This window comes from Bos taurus, chromosome 18 (assembly GCF_002263795.3).
Source record: "Bos taurus isolate L1 Dominette 01449 registration number 42190680 breed Hereford chromosome 18, ARS-UCD2.0, whole genome shotgun sequence".
Taxonomy (NCBI): Eukaryota; Metazoa; Chordata; class Mammalia; order Artiodactyla; family Bovidae; genus Bos; species Bos taurus.
The window spans coordinates 1424893-1439163 of record NC_037345.1 but is presented as its reverse complement, the minus strand read 5'-3'; the positions used below and the strand labels follow the sequence as shown (position 1 = coordinate 1439163).

The window sequence follows — 14271 nt, the reverse complement described above, 5'->3', positions numbered from 1 at the left end:
CAACTGAGCGACTTCACTTTCACTTTTCACTTTCACTTTTCACTTTCACTTTTCACTTTCACTTTTCACTTTCATGCATTGGAGAACGAAACGGCAACCCACTCCAGTGTTCTTGCCTGGAGAATCCCAGGGACGGCGGAGCCTGGTGGGCTGCCATCTATGGGGTCGCAGAGAATCGGACATGACTGAAGCAGTAGCAAAATCACTGCAGATGGTGATTGCAGCCATGAAATTAAAAGACACTTACTCCTTGGAAGAAAAGCTATGACCAACCCAGATAACATACTAAAAAGCAGAGACGTTACTTTGCCGACAAAGGTCCGTCTAGCCAAGGCTATGGTTTTTCCAGTAGTCACGTATGGATGTGAGAGTTGGACCTTAAAGAAAGATGAGTGCCGAAGAATTGATGCTTTTGAACTGTGGTGTTGGAGAAGACTCTTGAGAGTCCCTTGGACTGCAAGGAGATCCAACCAGTCCATCCTAAAGGAGGTCAGTTCTGGGTGTTCACCGGAAGGACTGATGTTGAAGCTGAAACTCCAATACTTTGGCCACCTGATGTGAAGAGCTGACTCATTTGAAAAGACCCTGATGCTGGGAAAGACTGAAGGCGGGAGGAGAAGGGGATGACAGAGGATGAGATGGTTGATGGCATCACTGACTCAACAGATATGAGTTTGAGTAAGCTCCCGGAGTTGGTGATGGACAGGGAAGCGTAGCATGCTGCAGTCCATGAGGTTGCAAAGAGTCAGACACCACTGAGCTACAGAACTGAACAGAGCCTGAGCACGTTCCGGGGAGGAGAGCAGAGGTGGGGAGGTGCCTCAGCCTTACCATACAGTGGGGGCAGCATGGGGCAGAGGTTGTCCCGCTCTCCACTGGGCAGCTGCCACACCACCCTCGGCCGTCCCTGGCACAGCTCACTGCTTTGGGGTGGGGCCCGGGGGGCTCAGCAGACCTGGGGCAGCCCGGGGGGCAGGTCAGAGCCAAGTGCATCCAGCCTGGATAGAGCAGTACCCCTCCCTGCAGCCCTCTCACTGAGGTGAGTGACGGGGTTTAGATGATCTGGGATCTGACAGACCCAGCTTCCAAGGCTGGCTCCTGGCAAGTTATCCCCCGCATGCCTGAACTTCCTCTCGTGTCACACGGAGGATAATGAAACTACTCCTGGGCCACCAGGCAGATTCCTGAAGACAAAGGGTACGATGCGCTCTGACCAGGGCCATGACTCCATAAACTGGTTTCCGCCTCTCCTTCTCCCAGACACGGGGTTCAGCACATAGCACCCCCAAGGTTTCCGAAGGAAGCCAGCGCGAGGGGTGTCAGGCCACCCCCGCTTCTCTAAGCTGCTCTCAGATGAAGGCAGCAAGGGGAAGCCCTTGTTTCTGGGACGGACATGGAGGGACAGTGCATTTCCAGCAGCAGGCCTTCCCTCCTGGGGGCACGATTTGCCCCTAAAGAATCTGAGGGTGATGGACAGGTTGTTAGGAAGGGCCAGGCTCAGACGGGGAGTCTTCCTCGGCCTCCTGAAACAGCAGTCGGCGGGGCACATGGAGACACCCTGCCTCCCGACCTCCATGCAGGTCAGAGCAGTCAGGCGCCTGGCCCAGGTCCCTGGGGAGGAGGGGCACCTGACCATCCTTCCAGACCTCTTCTGAAACTTAAGACTTTTTTTTTATCCTACATATTTTTGTTTAAAATAGATTTTCGATTTTTAGAGCAGTTTCAGGTTTGCAGCAATACTGAGCAGAAGGTAACAGAGGTTTCGCATGCACTCCCGGCCCCGCACGCGCACAGCCTCCCCCTCACAGGTCTTCCTCACCACGGCAGTGCGCCTGTTACAGTCAGTGTGCCTGCACCGAGACACAGCTCCTCTGAAGCCCACAGCTGACGCCAGGGTTTGCTCTGGGCATGTGTGTGATGACGCGTACCTGCCGTGACCCGCAGAGGATCTGAAATGCAGTGGGGAGGCAGCTGTGCTTGAGGCCGGGGTGGGGATGGGAACCACCAAGGCCCCTCCGGGTTGGCCACGCCACAGGAAACGTGGAAAGGACCTGTCTGTCGTCCGGGGGCTCATGGGCAGAGCCTGCCCGGGCAGCTGCAGGCTCGGGAGGTGGCCGATGCTGGCACCTTTGGGCAGGGAAAGAGCGGCCCCGCCTCCCGCGGGTCCTGCAGGAAGCTCTGCGGATGTGCCTCGCCTTCCAGACTGTGGGATCAGGGTCGCATTTTCACTTAAAAACAAGTCATTGGATCGCTAGCTGATGAGAGAATTTCTACTCCAGTGCCAAGAATATTAATTTGACACTTGCAAAATTCTTTCTGACAAAAGGGATTTTCAGATCAAGGCTGCGAGGAGCAGGCGGTACTGAGGGAGCAGCCACTTATCCTGAATTAGGAGAAGCAAAGACAACCGAGGATCCCAGAGGGGTGTGGACTGCCGAGCCGTCCCTGGAAGGGGCAGGGGAGGCGGGCAGAGAAACAAGGGCCTGAGACACCCGTGAGGCCACATGCCCGGGGGCTGGGGAACGTGGCGGCGGAGCTGGGGCTCTGAGGCTCGGCCTCTCCCTGCGCCTAGCTCCTGCATCACGGACACCTGGTACACTCTGTCCCCCGGGGCCAGCGCCTCTCCCCATACCGCAAACCTGATGGGTATGCGGGCTTATCATCTTCACACTGGGAGAGGAAAACATGTGCGGCATAGACCACAGATGGGATGTCCTGGATAAACAGAGCTGTAAGTCAGTGGAAAAGTGGACGACGGGTCAGGGTGCCGAGGGAGAGCTTTTTCCAAAGCCCCACAGCCCTCTCCACACCAGACTAGACAGTCTTCTCGAGAACATGCGCAACAAGAGAAAAAGGCCAGATGATGGGGATGATGATATGATGACTAAGCACAAGCTTGGGGGCCACACATGGTAAACACAGGTCCGGAGGCTCAGCGACTGAGGCTCTGGGGACAGACAGACTTGGTTTTGGCCCCACCATCCCCTAGTCGGGTGCCAGCTACTCACCTCCCCAGCCTTACTTCCTGAATTGCCAAATGGAAATAATAACAGTATTCTCCCGCAGAAGAACTATTGAGGGTTCTCTGGACACTACAGGGAAGGTGTCTAAACACATTCCCTGACACTGGGATGACTTCAGACAAGTTGGCAGTTATTAAAGGGCTAACCCAGGCGTTGAGGCACCTAGGCTGAGTGTACGGCCCTACGTGGGGTAGGCTGTGGTTACGTTCTATTAGCGAGGGGCCTCCCCCCACTCCGCTCTGGCTGCGGGCCGATCTGACTCAATGGGTTTTCAGGGTCTTGCACCTCCGGATCTCCAATCTGAGATGAGGGCCGTGCCTGAAAATAACTGGGGAAACCTCGCAGAGGGCACTTTCTGGATGCCCTGGAACGGAAGCTTGCACCAGGAGAAGAGGAACTTTGTCTTGTTCATGGCTGCATTTCTATTGCCAAGTACCCAGGATGCCCACAAGGTCATCGGATTCAGCAGGGGCTACTTAGGGACAGGATCCTGTAGAAGAACCAGGACATGGCAGATCACGACTCAGCAGCAATATGGGTTCCCAAGTCCCTCCCCGGGAGGGTGATGGGAGGCGGGGATGCTGAACTGCTGCTAACCGCAGCCCTGCCTGCCCGCCCCGCCCCCGGCAACTGTCCCCAAGAGCAGCGGCAGCCTCCTCCCCGCCGGAGGCCCACAAGATGCGCCCCAAAACCCGACAACATCTGGCATCTCAGCAAATCGAGTTTCCACAGCCGGAACCTGAACAGAGCTGTTTAATGGACTGTGTCTCCTCCGGCTCCCTTTAAATGCACACGCACACAAAAACCAACCGCGGGTGAAGAAGGCTGGATGGGACTAAACAACTCAATTTAAAGGACTGAAAACTCAGCTGCTTCCACTAACGTCCTGGGGAAGGAACCAATCAGCAAAGTTCTTCTCTCCCTTTCTGTACTGAAATGAGGGCCGTGAGTGTGCAGTGAGTCAGTTCTAATTCACGCAGAACCAGGCCATGGCCACCTGGGCCTTGCACTGCAGCGGCACGGGGGGAGGCAGGGTTTGTGTGTATGTGGGTATGTGGGCCTTGCATTGCAGCGGGGCGGGGGGGCAGGCGGTGTGTGTGTGTGTGTGTGTGTGTGTGTGTGTGTGCGTATGGGTACTGGTGGACAGGCAGGAGGGGACCTGAGCAGAGGCCTAGACCATCTGCTCTGAGTTTTCAGGAAATGCGGAGGACCTGATGGGACCTGGAGGCAGACACTTGCCTGTCTGAATCTCTCTGTGGTCCAGGGTCAGGGAGCAAAGTCAGGCTGCAGGCTGGCTGCCCAGGACTCCACACAAGCCAGGGGCCAGCCCAGGAGAGACCGAGGCACCTCCTGCACGGGAAGCAATGGGCCGGGTCCCACTCCCTTCTTCCCCAGCTCCTGTTCCCTCCTGCTTGGCGCTGGGAGGTCTGCAGATGTGAGCGCCTGCTGCCTCATGGGGCCCAGAGGAGGGCAGGCGAGGGGTGGGTCAGGGCCCGGGCCACCAGCATCCAGCATGAAGCCTGGAGCGGGCATGGGCGGAGGGCAGGGATGCCCCCCAGGCAGAAGGCAATGCCCGGCTGCAAGCCCCACCCCTCGGCCGGGAGGCGGGGCGTCTGACCAAGAAGGTCCCCGAGCAGGACACCGCTGGCATGGTGCGGGGAGGCTCAGGGTGCAGCCCTTGCCCACCCCACTCTGGGGTCTCCACACTTGGGGCGCTGCCTGAGACGGGGCCAGCCTCTCCCTTTAGCTTGCAGTGACCCACAACAAAAGCGAAGACTCAGGGTTCAAGTTCAAACTGGAGGCCAGGAAGGAGTCCAGCTGAAAGGAATCACAAGTGATGCTCCGAGGGCTCGGCTGCTGCCCGGCACAGCGCTTGGCGTGTTTGGAAACATTTCTCACACCCTCCACGCTGTCACTACCCCACTGGATGGAGAAAGGAAACCAAGACGCAGGGTTTCCTGTCACCCCTCCCCACGGCCTCCCGGGGACCAGGGGCTCCCTGCCGGACCGGCTTCCTCGCCACTGAAACCCGGCACTCATCAGAAGGGCCTGCAGAGCAAGAGCCTTTACTCTGAGAGGACAGGAGACACAGCTTTCTCCCTGACGGCCGCTCCTCACCACACAGGAGCAACAGGGCCACTTTAGGGGTTCTGGCTTAAGAGAACAACAGCAAAATAAGCCCCTCCGAGCTACACCGTGCCTTCAGCAGGGGAGGCTGGCGGCCAGGGCCCGGAGGAGGATGGGGACCTACCTCGTCAGACTCGTCCGACAGCGTCTGCAGGAGCACAGGGAACAGGCTGTCCGTGTGCCGCGACATCTGTGGAGAGGGGCTGTGTGAGTGCCCGCGCCACCCGGGCCCACGGCAGGGGCCTCCCACCCAGGACTGTGCCACGCTCCTGCCGCTCAGGGCTTCCCCAGGACGGGAACGACCAGGACCCTGCCAGGCGTGGGCAGGCCCTGCAGACCACCCCGGAGCGCTGCCCCAGCCCGAGGGCTCACCTTGCGGGGGGTCTTGATGTACAGGTGGTAGAGCCACTTGAGGACGGCGATCCTGGTCATCATGCCGATGGCCGTGTCGCTGAGGTGGCAGTTCAGCACCTGCACGATCCCGTCCAGGTGGAGGGTGACCGGGGCCCTCTCCGCGCTGCGGGCGAGACCAGGAGGGAGCGGGGCTGAGGCCCACTCCCCAGCCGCGCCCCGGCCCTGCACCCCCCACATGGGGCGCCCGGGTGCTGCTCTGCCAGGCGGGAGTGCAGACACCCTCGCTGCGGCAGGAGGGCCAGTCCACTGGGCAGCCACCCGCGGCCCCCCTTCTACCAGCGGGCTGCGCCAGAGAAGGTGCAGAAGGGCGGACACCTCTGATGTCAAGAAGCTCAGGACCAGTGGACCTCACGGCTGAAAGGCAGTTCAGTGCCCTCAGCGCATTACGTCCAGAGCCTGTTGATGAAACAAAACCTCCCTGTCCAAAGAGTCCAGGGAAAGGCCCCAGGGACACCCCTAAGTAACACAGGCCCTGCCCCAGGCACCCGAAGCCCACTTCTCCAACGAGGACCCGTGGCGCTTCACCTGGTCACACACAGGGCCCTCGGCACAGCGGCTGGCCTGGGCGAGGGGCCTTCAGAACTGCCTCTGAAGTTGTTAATGTTCTCATTTGAGGCAGGAAGGTGACAGGCTCAGCCTGTAGATTGGAACTTGCTCAGAATGCCTGTGCTCTAGGATGGGGTACAGGCTCCCTGCTCCCCTGGCCTGAAGCCTTGCTGGTCTCCAGGCAGAGAAAAGTCTCACCAAGCAGCCCCAGGAAGGCTGGGTGCCGCCAGAACAGACCCAAGTGGGGCCCCCAGACAGAGGCCGGGGCTCTCCGGGATGGGGCTGGCGAGGACAGGGGGCCTTAGGGTGTCGGGAGGGGCTCCCTTCCCCTCTGACGCAGGACACCATCGCCTGTCTGTACAAAACGGTCTTCCGTGGTATTTCCAGATTGCTCAATTATTCATTTGCGTCAGGAACTCAATGCCTGTGCTTTCCCAATTTGCCTGCAGCCTCTTTGAAGCTCGTTTGATGTGAACTCCTAAAGGGCAGGGTTCTGAGCTCTGTTAAGTGCTAAATGGAAGTGCTATTTAACATGGTTTGATGATTCCCCATGGAGCTCATTTTGGGGGCACAAGCGGGCACTTCTAGCCTCTGGTGGCCGGGGGGCTGGGTGTGTGAGGGATGCTGCCCAGCAGACCAAGCTTTGGGGAGGGGCTGCTGCTGAGGCTCCCCAAGAGCCATGTGGCCACAAGTGCTGGGGTCTTCCGAGGACAGCCAAGCATCTGGGTTCTTCAGCAGCCTGGACAGATGGGGAAATTCACGCACAGACAGACAAGTCCAGGGTGGCAAAGGCGGGCTCCCAGACAGTCTCAGCCACCCAGGAACCCGCTGCTCTTCACCTCTCTCTCTTTCTCACTGTCTATTAGAAATATAATGCAAGTCACGTATGGAATTTTATGGGTTTTGGTTTTATATTAAAAAGTATAAAGAAACAGGGGAAATTACATTTAACAATATATTTTAAGTAACCCAACATACCCAAGGGCTTCCCAGGTGGTACAGTGGTAAAGAATCTGCCTGCCAATGCAGGGGTGCAGCAGACCAGGTTCAATCCCTGGGTCGGGAAGGTCCTCCGGAGGAGAAAACGACAACCCATTCCAGTATTCCTGCCTGGGAAATCCCACGGACAGAGGAGCCTGGAGGGCTACAGTCTGTGGGGTTGCAAAGAGTCGGATACAACTGAGTGGCTGAGCATCCACTCATGCAATATGCCTCAAGTGTCATTTCAACACGTGATCAATATAAAAGTCAACACAGAGGTTAGTAACAGACTGCGTCACACTCTTCGCAGTGTCCTGAGTCTTTTAACCCACGTGTCTCCCGCCCTCAGCGTCCTTGGCTCAGACTGGCCACGGCATGCGCAGTGGTCACAAGGGGCAGAGGCGCCCAGTGTGGACAGCACAGCTCGGCAGTGGCCATCCAGGGCTGCCCATGCATTTCGTCTTCTCTAACAATTTCCTGACGTCCCTCTCCCTGTCTGATCTTCCGGTCCTGCTTTGCCCCATTGCACTAGCCTCCTCCTGGGCTCCTCCTGGCACGCTCTGTAAGCTCTCCTTGGGTGGGCAGGATCCCACGGCTGGAGACACTACAGACACCTTCCTGGAGCCCAAGGTCTTAACGAAATGAGTTCGGAAAGCAGTGGGGAATGACCGGAAGCCCCTTCCTGACCCCATGAGCCGAGGGCCCCTGGGAATCCCTCTCCATAGCAGGAGCTGCCACGAGGGCCGTAAACCTGGCAGGTCACTGCCGCTTCTTGGCTGAAACAGCCCTTGGGGGGGAGGCCTGGAGGGTCCTTGGGACCTGGCACAGGGGGTGGGAGGCAGTGCCGAACCCAGCTCCCAGCTCCACCTGCAGTCCAGGCCCCGTAGGGTGTACGAACCTTGGGAGTTAGGCTCTAACACTGAGCAGGGAGGACAGTGGTGGCGCTGGAAACAACGAGCACTCAGGTTCTGGGTAAGCACCCTGTGCTGGACTCCGTGCTGAGCTATGTGTCCGCACAGCCCTGCTTATGTCCCCCCAGGGCCCTGTGCCTGCAGCCGTGTGACTCCCAGTCTGGAGACGAGGCAATCAGAGCATGGAGGCACTAAGTAACCCGGGCACACCACGCGCCTGTGAAGTGTGGAGCCGGCAGTTTGAACGTGGCGTCTGAGTCCAGGGTGGCCCTGCCCACCGCACGGCTCTGCCTCCCAACGTGCTGCACTCAAGCACTCCGGCACCATTGTTTCCCAGGGAAGGGGACACCGAGGAAGCTGCTGCTCATCTCTGGGGGCGCGGTGGGCCAAATCCCAGTGGCCCCAGGAGGCCAGGCTAGACAGTTTCTCGGGCAGCCGGGCTCCTTAACTGACAACAATCCCGAGGTGCTGCGGACCAGCTAAGCGTGTCTTACCGAGCACAGACACTGAAGGCCAGCCTGTGACTGGCGCTGCCCTGGGGCCAGACACAGAAGGAAGGATGTCACGGAACCGGCGTGAGAGCGGGCAGCACCCTGGGTGCCCAAAGCGGCCCTCCCCAGACACGGGGTACCCCAGATGGACGGTGAGGTGGGCGTTGGCTTCAACCAGCCAACAGGCCCCCGGTCACATGAAGCAGTCCCTTTGGTGCACAGATGGGACACTACAGGACCTGCCTGAGGCCAGGAGGCCTGGCGCGTCCCTCCCTCAGCCGGGGATGCTCTCCCGGGCTCCCACGTCCCTTGGCTGGCTGGAGGTGAAGGGCACGGGAGGCTGAACAGCCCAGGGTGCCGGGGACAGGGAGAGTGGACGATCCTGCCTCCGAGGGGCCGCTCTCAGCTACCCCGCTGGGGGGGGCCGGCTGCACTGTCTGGGCTTGGCGTGCGCTCCATGCGAAGCTGGGGCTCTGGAAGCTGGGCTCTTCCTAGCGTGGCACGCTGCGCCCGGTGCTCAGCTCCTGAGTGCTTGCTGGTCTGGAGCCAGAGGTGTGCACCCTCCACCCTGGCTCACCCTACCCAGAGAACGGAACGGAGCTCACTCACAGCTTAGAACACATTTCTGTACCAGTTTCAGAGAGTCTAGTTACTCCTGGGGGCTTGTGAGTTATTTCATGGTGTCTGCAAAACCCTATTCTCACTGTATACTTTCTCATAAAGCATCTCATAACGAAGATCATACGTGTACATGTACTATGACTTCCAAATGCGTGGTGCTACTGTGACTATTAAAATACTGACTTCAGGAGTAAGGGTTCTGATATTACTAATACATCCTGATAAAGCCCAGCGCTTCTCCGTGGGAAGCAGCACTTTATTTCTGTAACATCTAACCCTTTATGGCACTCCTATGTTACAGCTCTAATCAAATTAGAACAAAAGTCTAAAAAAGGAACTGTTTCTGAATTCAGAGCTGTTCTTTTTTTTTTTTTTTAATAAAAGATCTTTATCACATCTTTCAGTCAGCAGGTACTAAAAGTTGGGAAGCATTGATTTCTAGATCTTTCTGCTTGCCTGCTGTAGCCAGCTATACCAGGAGACCTATACTGAATGCCCCCGATGACACTGGTCCTCTAAAACCACATCTAGTCTCGTGTACAGGGACAGAGCCCAGAGCTTTCACCAGACTGTCACCTCGCTGACCATGTCCGCCAGGCAGGGATGCTCCTCTGTCACGGGAGGGGTCCCCACCGGGCCACTACCCTCAGTGGGCCTGGATGCGGTGGGAGCGGCCTGCCTGTGCAGGCAGTGCCCGGGGTGAGCGTGCGTCAGAACCCTGCAGCCCGAGTTACGCTTCCCGGGGACCCTGTGAAAGGCCAGCTTCAGGCAGCACCAACCGGCAGAGCAGGCACCCCAGCCTCCGTCCTCGGCTGCTGCCTCCAGCGGGAGGGGCCAGGATCAGGTTCCCAGCTCTGGGGCCACCCCCTCTCTGGCATAGCCAGTGACTCAGATTGGCAGCTGCCACAAGGAAACCTCCGTCTGAGGGAAACAAAGTACCAGATAGCGTGTTCTCTGTTGGCTTTTTAATTTCAAAGGCTGGTTCAGCATTTGCTGCTGAACGACGGGTATAAAGCAAGGCTTGGTTCCAGCCAGGGGTTCCCGGCCACAGCGCAGGAATCAGGGCCTCCTCTGGGCAGACGAACTGCCGTCTCCCCACTGAGGAGGGGGAGCCGTGCCCCCTGCATGGGGCCGTCAGTCACGGCCGATCTCTGGTCCTCCTGGACCGCCCCCTCCCTGTGGCCTAGATAGATTAGTGACGAGGCTGCGCCAGGCCTTCCTGCCGCCAGCTTTGCCCCTCACCTGCATCTGTCCTCTCTCACACTGCTGGAGGGGCCTTAAGACCACACGGCCCTCCCTGCCAGGGCCCTCCGATTCCCAGAGCGGATCCTCCGCAGGGCGGGCAAGCCTGCCTGCATCTCTATCGAGACCTCTCCCCTGAGTTCCAGCATCCCACATCCACACCAACCTCCTGACCCGCTCCGGCGGGATGCCCAGAGCTGCCCTGAACTCTCCTCTCGACGGGCCCACTCACACCCATTCCTCCTCCTGCTCAGCTTGGGAAACGAAACCAGGATGCCCTGAGCTGGCTCAACCCCGAATCTAGAAGTCCCCTCTCCTCATTCCCCACTCCCCACTCCATTCCATCCGTTGGCTAATTCTGTCAATTCTACCTTCAAAACATCTCCAGCCTATCAACTTTCTCCATATCCTGCCGCCTCTTCAGTTTGAGCCTCCGCCTTGTCTAAACGGACGTGGCAGTGACCCTGACTGGTCTGCGCCCACCTCAGACCCTCCTAAATCCAGTTTCTGCAGCAGCCCCGACCTCCCATCCCTCCTCAGCCCTGACGTGGAAACAGCACTGCTACTGAGCTTGTGGGGTCTAAACGTCAACATGGGCAGAACCCGCCAATGCGACACAGTGCGGGGCATGGCCGGGCCCAGGAAGGCCTCCCTGAGTGCTCGAGGTTGGCAGCTGGTGCTCCAGCGGGCCTCAGCGGGGCACCAGCGCTGGCCCTAACGCCCTCGGAGCGCCCGCACAACCGTCACCGCCCTTTCCCGTAACTTCCTGCTTACGTCTCTGCCCCCACACTGGAAAACCTCAAACTCGGGGACCACGTCTTTTTCTTGGAAACTGCAGGGTTGAACACAGGCTCTGGATGTGTGACAACTAAAAACAAATAAATGAATGGTGCTCGTTGGCTTGCTCCAACAATGTGGGAGAGATCCTAGGAAGAGTCCATATTTACAGTCAGTACTCTGAAAACACCCCCAAGGTCCTGAGAAAGTCAGTGAGAAAACGATGTGAATGGAGAGAAGAGCCTCAGGGTCTACGGAGAAGAGTCTCCTGGGGATGAGTATACGTTTTCTCTCGTGAGTGACCTGTGCCCCCAGGGCCCACGCTCAGGGTTGGATTCAGAGGGAAGAACCCCCTACAGGAGGACCTCCACCCACTCCAGCCCCGTAGCCAGCTGTGCCAGACAAAGCGGGGCCGAGGGCCAGTCCAGGGGCTCAGGCTGGGACAGGGTGGTAACAGTCCCTCCCCGGACCATTATCCGCCTGCAGAGCGCGCAGCGGCTGCCCAGGGATCGTCATCCGCCTGCAGAGCGCAGAGCGGCTGCCCGGGGCGGCCATCTCCCTGCCTGGCCTGCACTGCCCCCGCGTGGAAGGCAGCGCCACTGCAGCCAGCCTGGGAGGACAGCTCGCGCACCCCTGCCCGTGCACGCTCCGGCTCAATCACAGGGTGTGCTCTGAGCTCCTTGAATAGGCTTCCTCAGACAGCTGCATCGGCCACACATCATCCTGGACAAGCAAACAGGGCTGGGCAAAAGCGCCTGCAAGGTCCCCCTGTGGTCACCATGTGTGACCTACACTCTTATTGTTGTTTAGTCTCTTAAGTCCTATCTGACTCTTTGTGACCCCATGGACTGTATCCCGCCAGGCTCCTCTGTCCATGGGATTTCCCAGGCAAGAATACTGGAGTCGGTTGCCATTTCCTTTCCCAGGGGATCTTCCTGACCCAGGGCTTGAAGCTGGGTCTCCTGCACTGGCAGGCGGATTCTTTACCTTGAGTCACCTAGAGCTACACTTTTATACCTTGTATTTACTGATCTCTCACAGCCTCCAGTACTTCCCAAGAGACAATATGTCCCCCAGAACCAGGTGGGGTGGGCTCTTTAGTGTCCTCTGGACTCCCTCATCAGACAGTCTGTGTCCCGCAAGTGCTGGCCCTGAGCACAGTCAGCCTCAGGGTTTGCTGCGGTCTCCCGTGCCCAGAAAAGATGTAGGTTGCCAGCTCTCCACAAACAGCTCTGGCCGTAACAAACCACTTACCTGGCTGGAGTGAAGACACTGATGCCACTACTGAAGCTAGAGTCGCAAGAACCATCAGGCCCTCCTGGGGAGAGAAAGAGGAATGAGGCATCACAATAAAGGTCACTGGGGCCTTTGGAAGAACTAGGCCCCTGTTCACAAGGACACATAGTGTCTAGTCTCCCACACCTTGATTCTGGCTCTTGGAGAGGAATGTGGCTTTGGGGCCCTGAAGACCCAATGCCTGGTGGTTCCCTGAAGCTTCTGGATGGTATGCGTGCTTGTAGGTTCTCAGGCACAGTGACCTCACAAGCAGGGGCTATCAGTGCTGAACACATCTGGGAAATCTCAGAAGGGGCGCTGGCTAAAGGGCAACAGATGTTAAAAGTGACTTCTTGAACACTCAACATCACAAGCCGCCAGGGAGACGTAAATCAAAACTGCAATGAGATGCCATTTCACACCCATTAAATAAAAGACATACTGATAGCAAGTGATGGTGAGGAGGCAGAGAAACTGGAAGCTTATACACTGCTGGTAGAAATGGGAAATGGTGCAGCTGCTTTGGGAAAGAGTCCAATTACCTGAACAGGCCTGGGGGAAGGTGAGGCGGACACCTGGGGCAGTCTGGGTGGGCCCGCCAGGAACAGCGCTGGGGCTCCCTGCAGCTGGGGGCCTCCCTCCCTCCCGCCAGGAACCCCTTTATGGATGAAACGATACAATGTTAAAAACTGGCTGCAGATGAATTTCCATTGTTTCCTATTTTCACTCTGAGACTTCGCCTCTGCTTTCTTTCGCACAAGTGTGGGCACTTCCCCAGGACCCCGTTAGAGGGGGCTGCTGATCAGAAGGGTCAGACCCAGGCGGCTTGACCAGACCTCGCCAGGCTGGCCTTTAGGAAGGGTCACATACACGCCAGCAGTTGTTCAGCCCACCCTCCACCTTGGAAGCCGTGGGATACTAGTGATCTTGACAGTATTTGCCAAATCGATGAGTAAAAATGAGACTGTTTTACTTTGTGATTCTGGGGTTCCCAGTGAAGCTGAGCATCTTCAGTTGCCCTTTTGTTTCAATCTCCAGACTCAGGAGCCCCTGGGCACGGGTCTCAGTTGACTCCCCTGCTTCCTCACTGTGTGACTTCTGGGTAGGTCACCTGCCTTCACCCCACTGCCTCACCTGTGTAATGTGCTGAGGCCAGGGCCTCCCCAGAATCTTCTGAGAACAATAAAGGAGCCAATGTGTGTTCAGGGGTTAAGATGGAAAACCTGACCCATGTCTCTGTTTCCTGAGGATAAATTCTTAAGTGTTCTGGTACATGCTGCCAAATGTATTGATATCTACCAAACAATGAATGTATTTAAGGTGTTTACTCTTCACCTTCTCCCAGTAGGAGTGTCTGGTTGTTCCAAAATCTCTCCAGGAAGTGTGCATTTCTCTTGTGACCAGAGTGAAAAATGAGGGTGGTAAAGGAGAGTTAAAGGGAATGAGAAAGAAGAGATTCAGTTCAAATACCCTCCACGAAGCCTGGCCGGGTGCCCCCAGTCCTCTGTGACCACGCCCAATGTCCCGTGATCACTCATCTAAGGATCCAACCCTGAGCTCTCTTCAGGCAGGTCCTGGATCTGAGTCACTTAGATTGGCAGTGCTGATAACACCCAATCCCATCAAAGCTTTGCAAACGTGTGGACTCCATTTCATGCTCACCCACGGAGGTCACCGGTCCCCCACTGGAAACTGTATTTATAGCTGTGCTCCTCACTCACTGCTTGAACTTTCATCCCTAAACCACTACAATCCCTCATTTAGGACCCATCAGAGGCCCATTACCACCTGGGAAAAGCTAATGCTAAAAGGCAAGGGAGCCAAAGTCCTGCCCCGTCAGGGCACCACTCTTGCTAAGTGGTG

The 14271-nt window shown here is 57.5% G+C and overlaps 1 protein-coding gene across 1 annotated transcript in view; it reads right to left on the bottom strand.

Annotated features, from left to right (window-relative positions):
• The window catches only part of VAC14 (VAC14 component of PIKFYVE complex), a 76423-nt gene that overhangs the window by 48730 nt on the left and 13422 nt on the right, over window positions 1–14271 (bottom strand). The window contains 3 exon segments of the mRNA NM_001082444.1: window positions 5275–5340; window positions 5523–5667; window positions 12388–12451. Coding sequence (NP_001075913.1) covers window positions 5275–5340; window positions 5523–5667; window positions 12388–12451 — 275 coding nt within the window.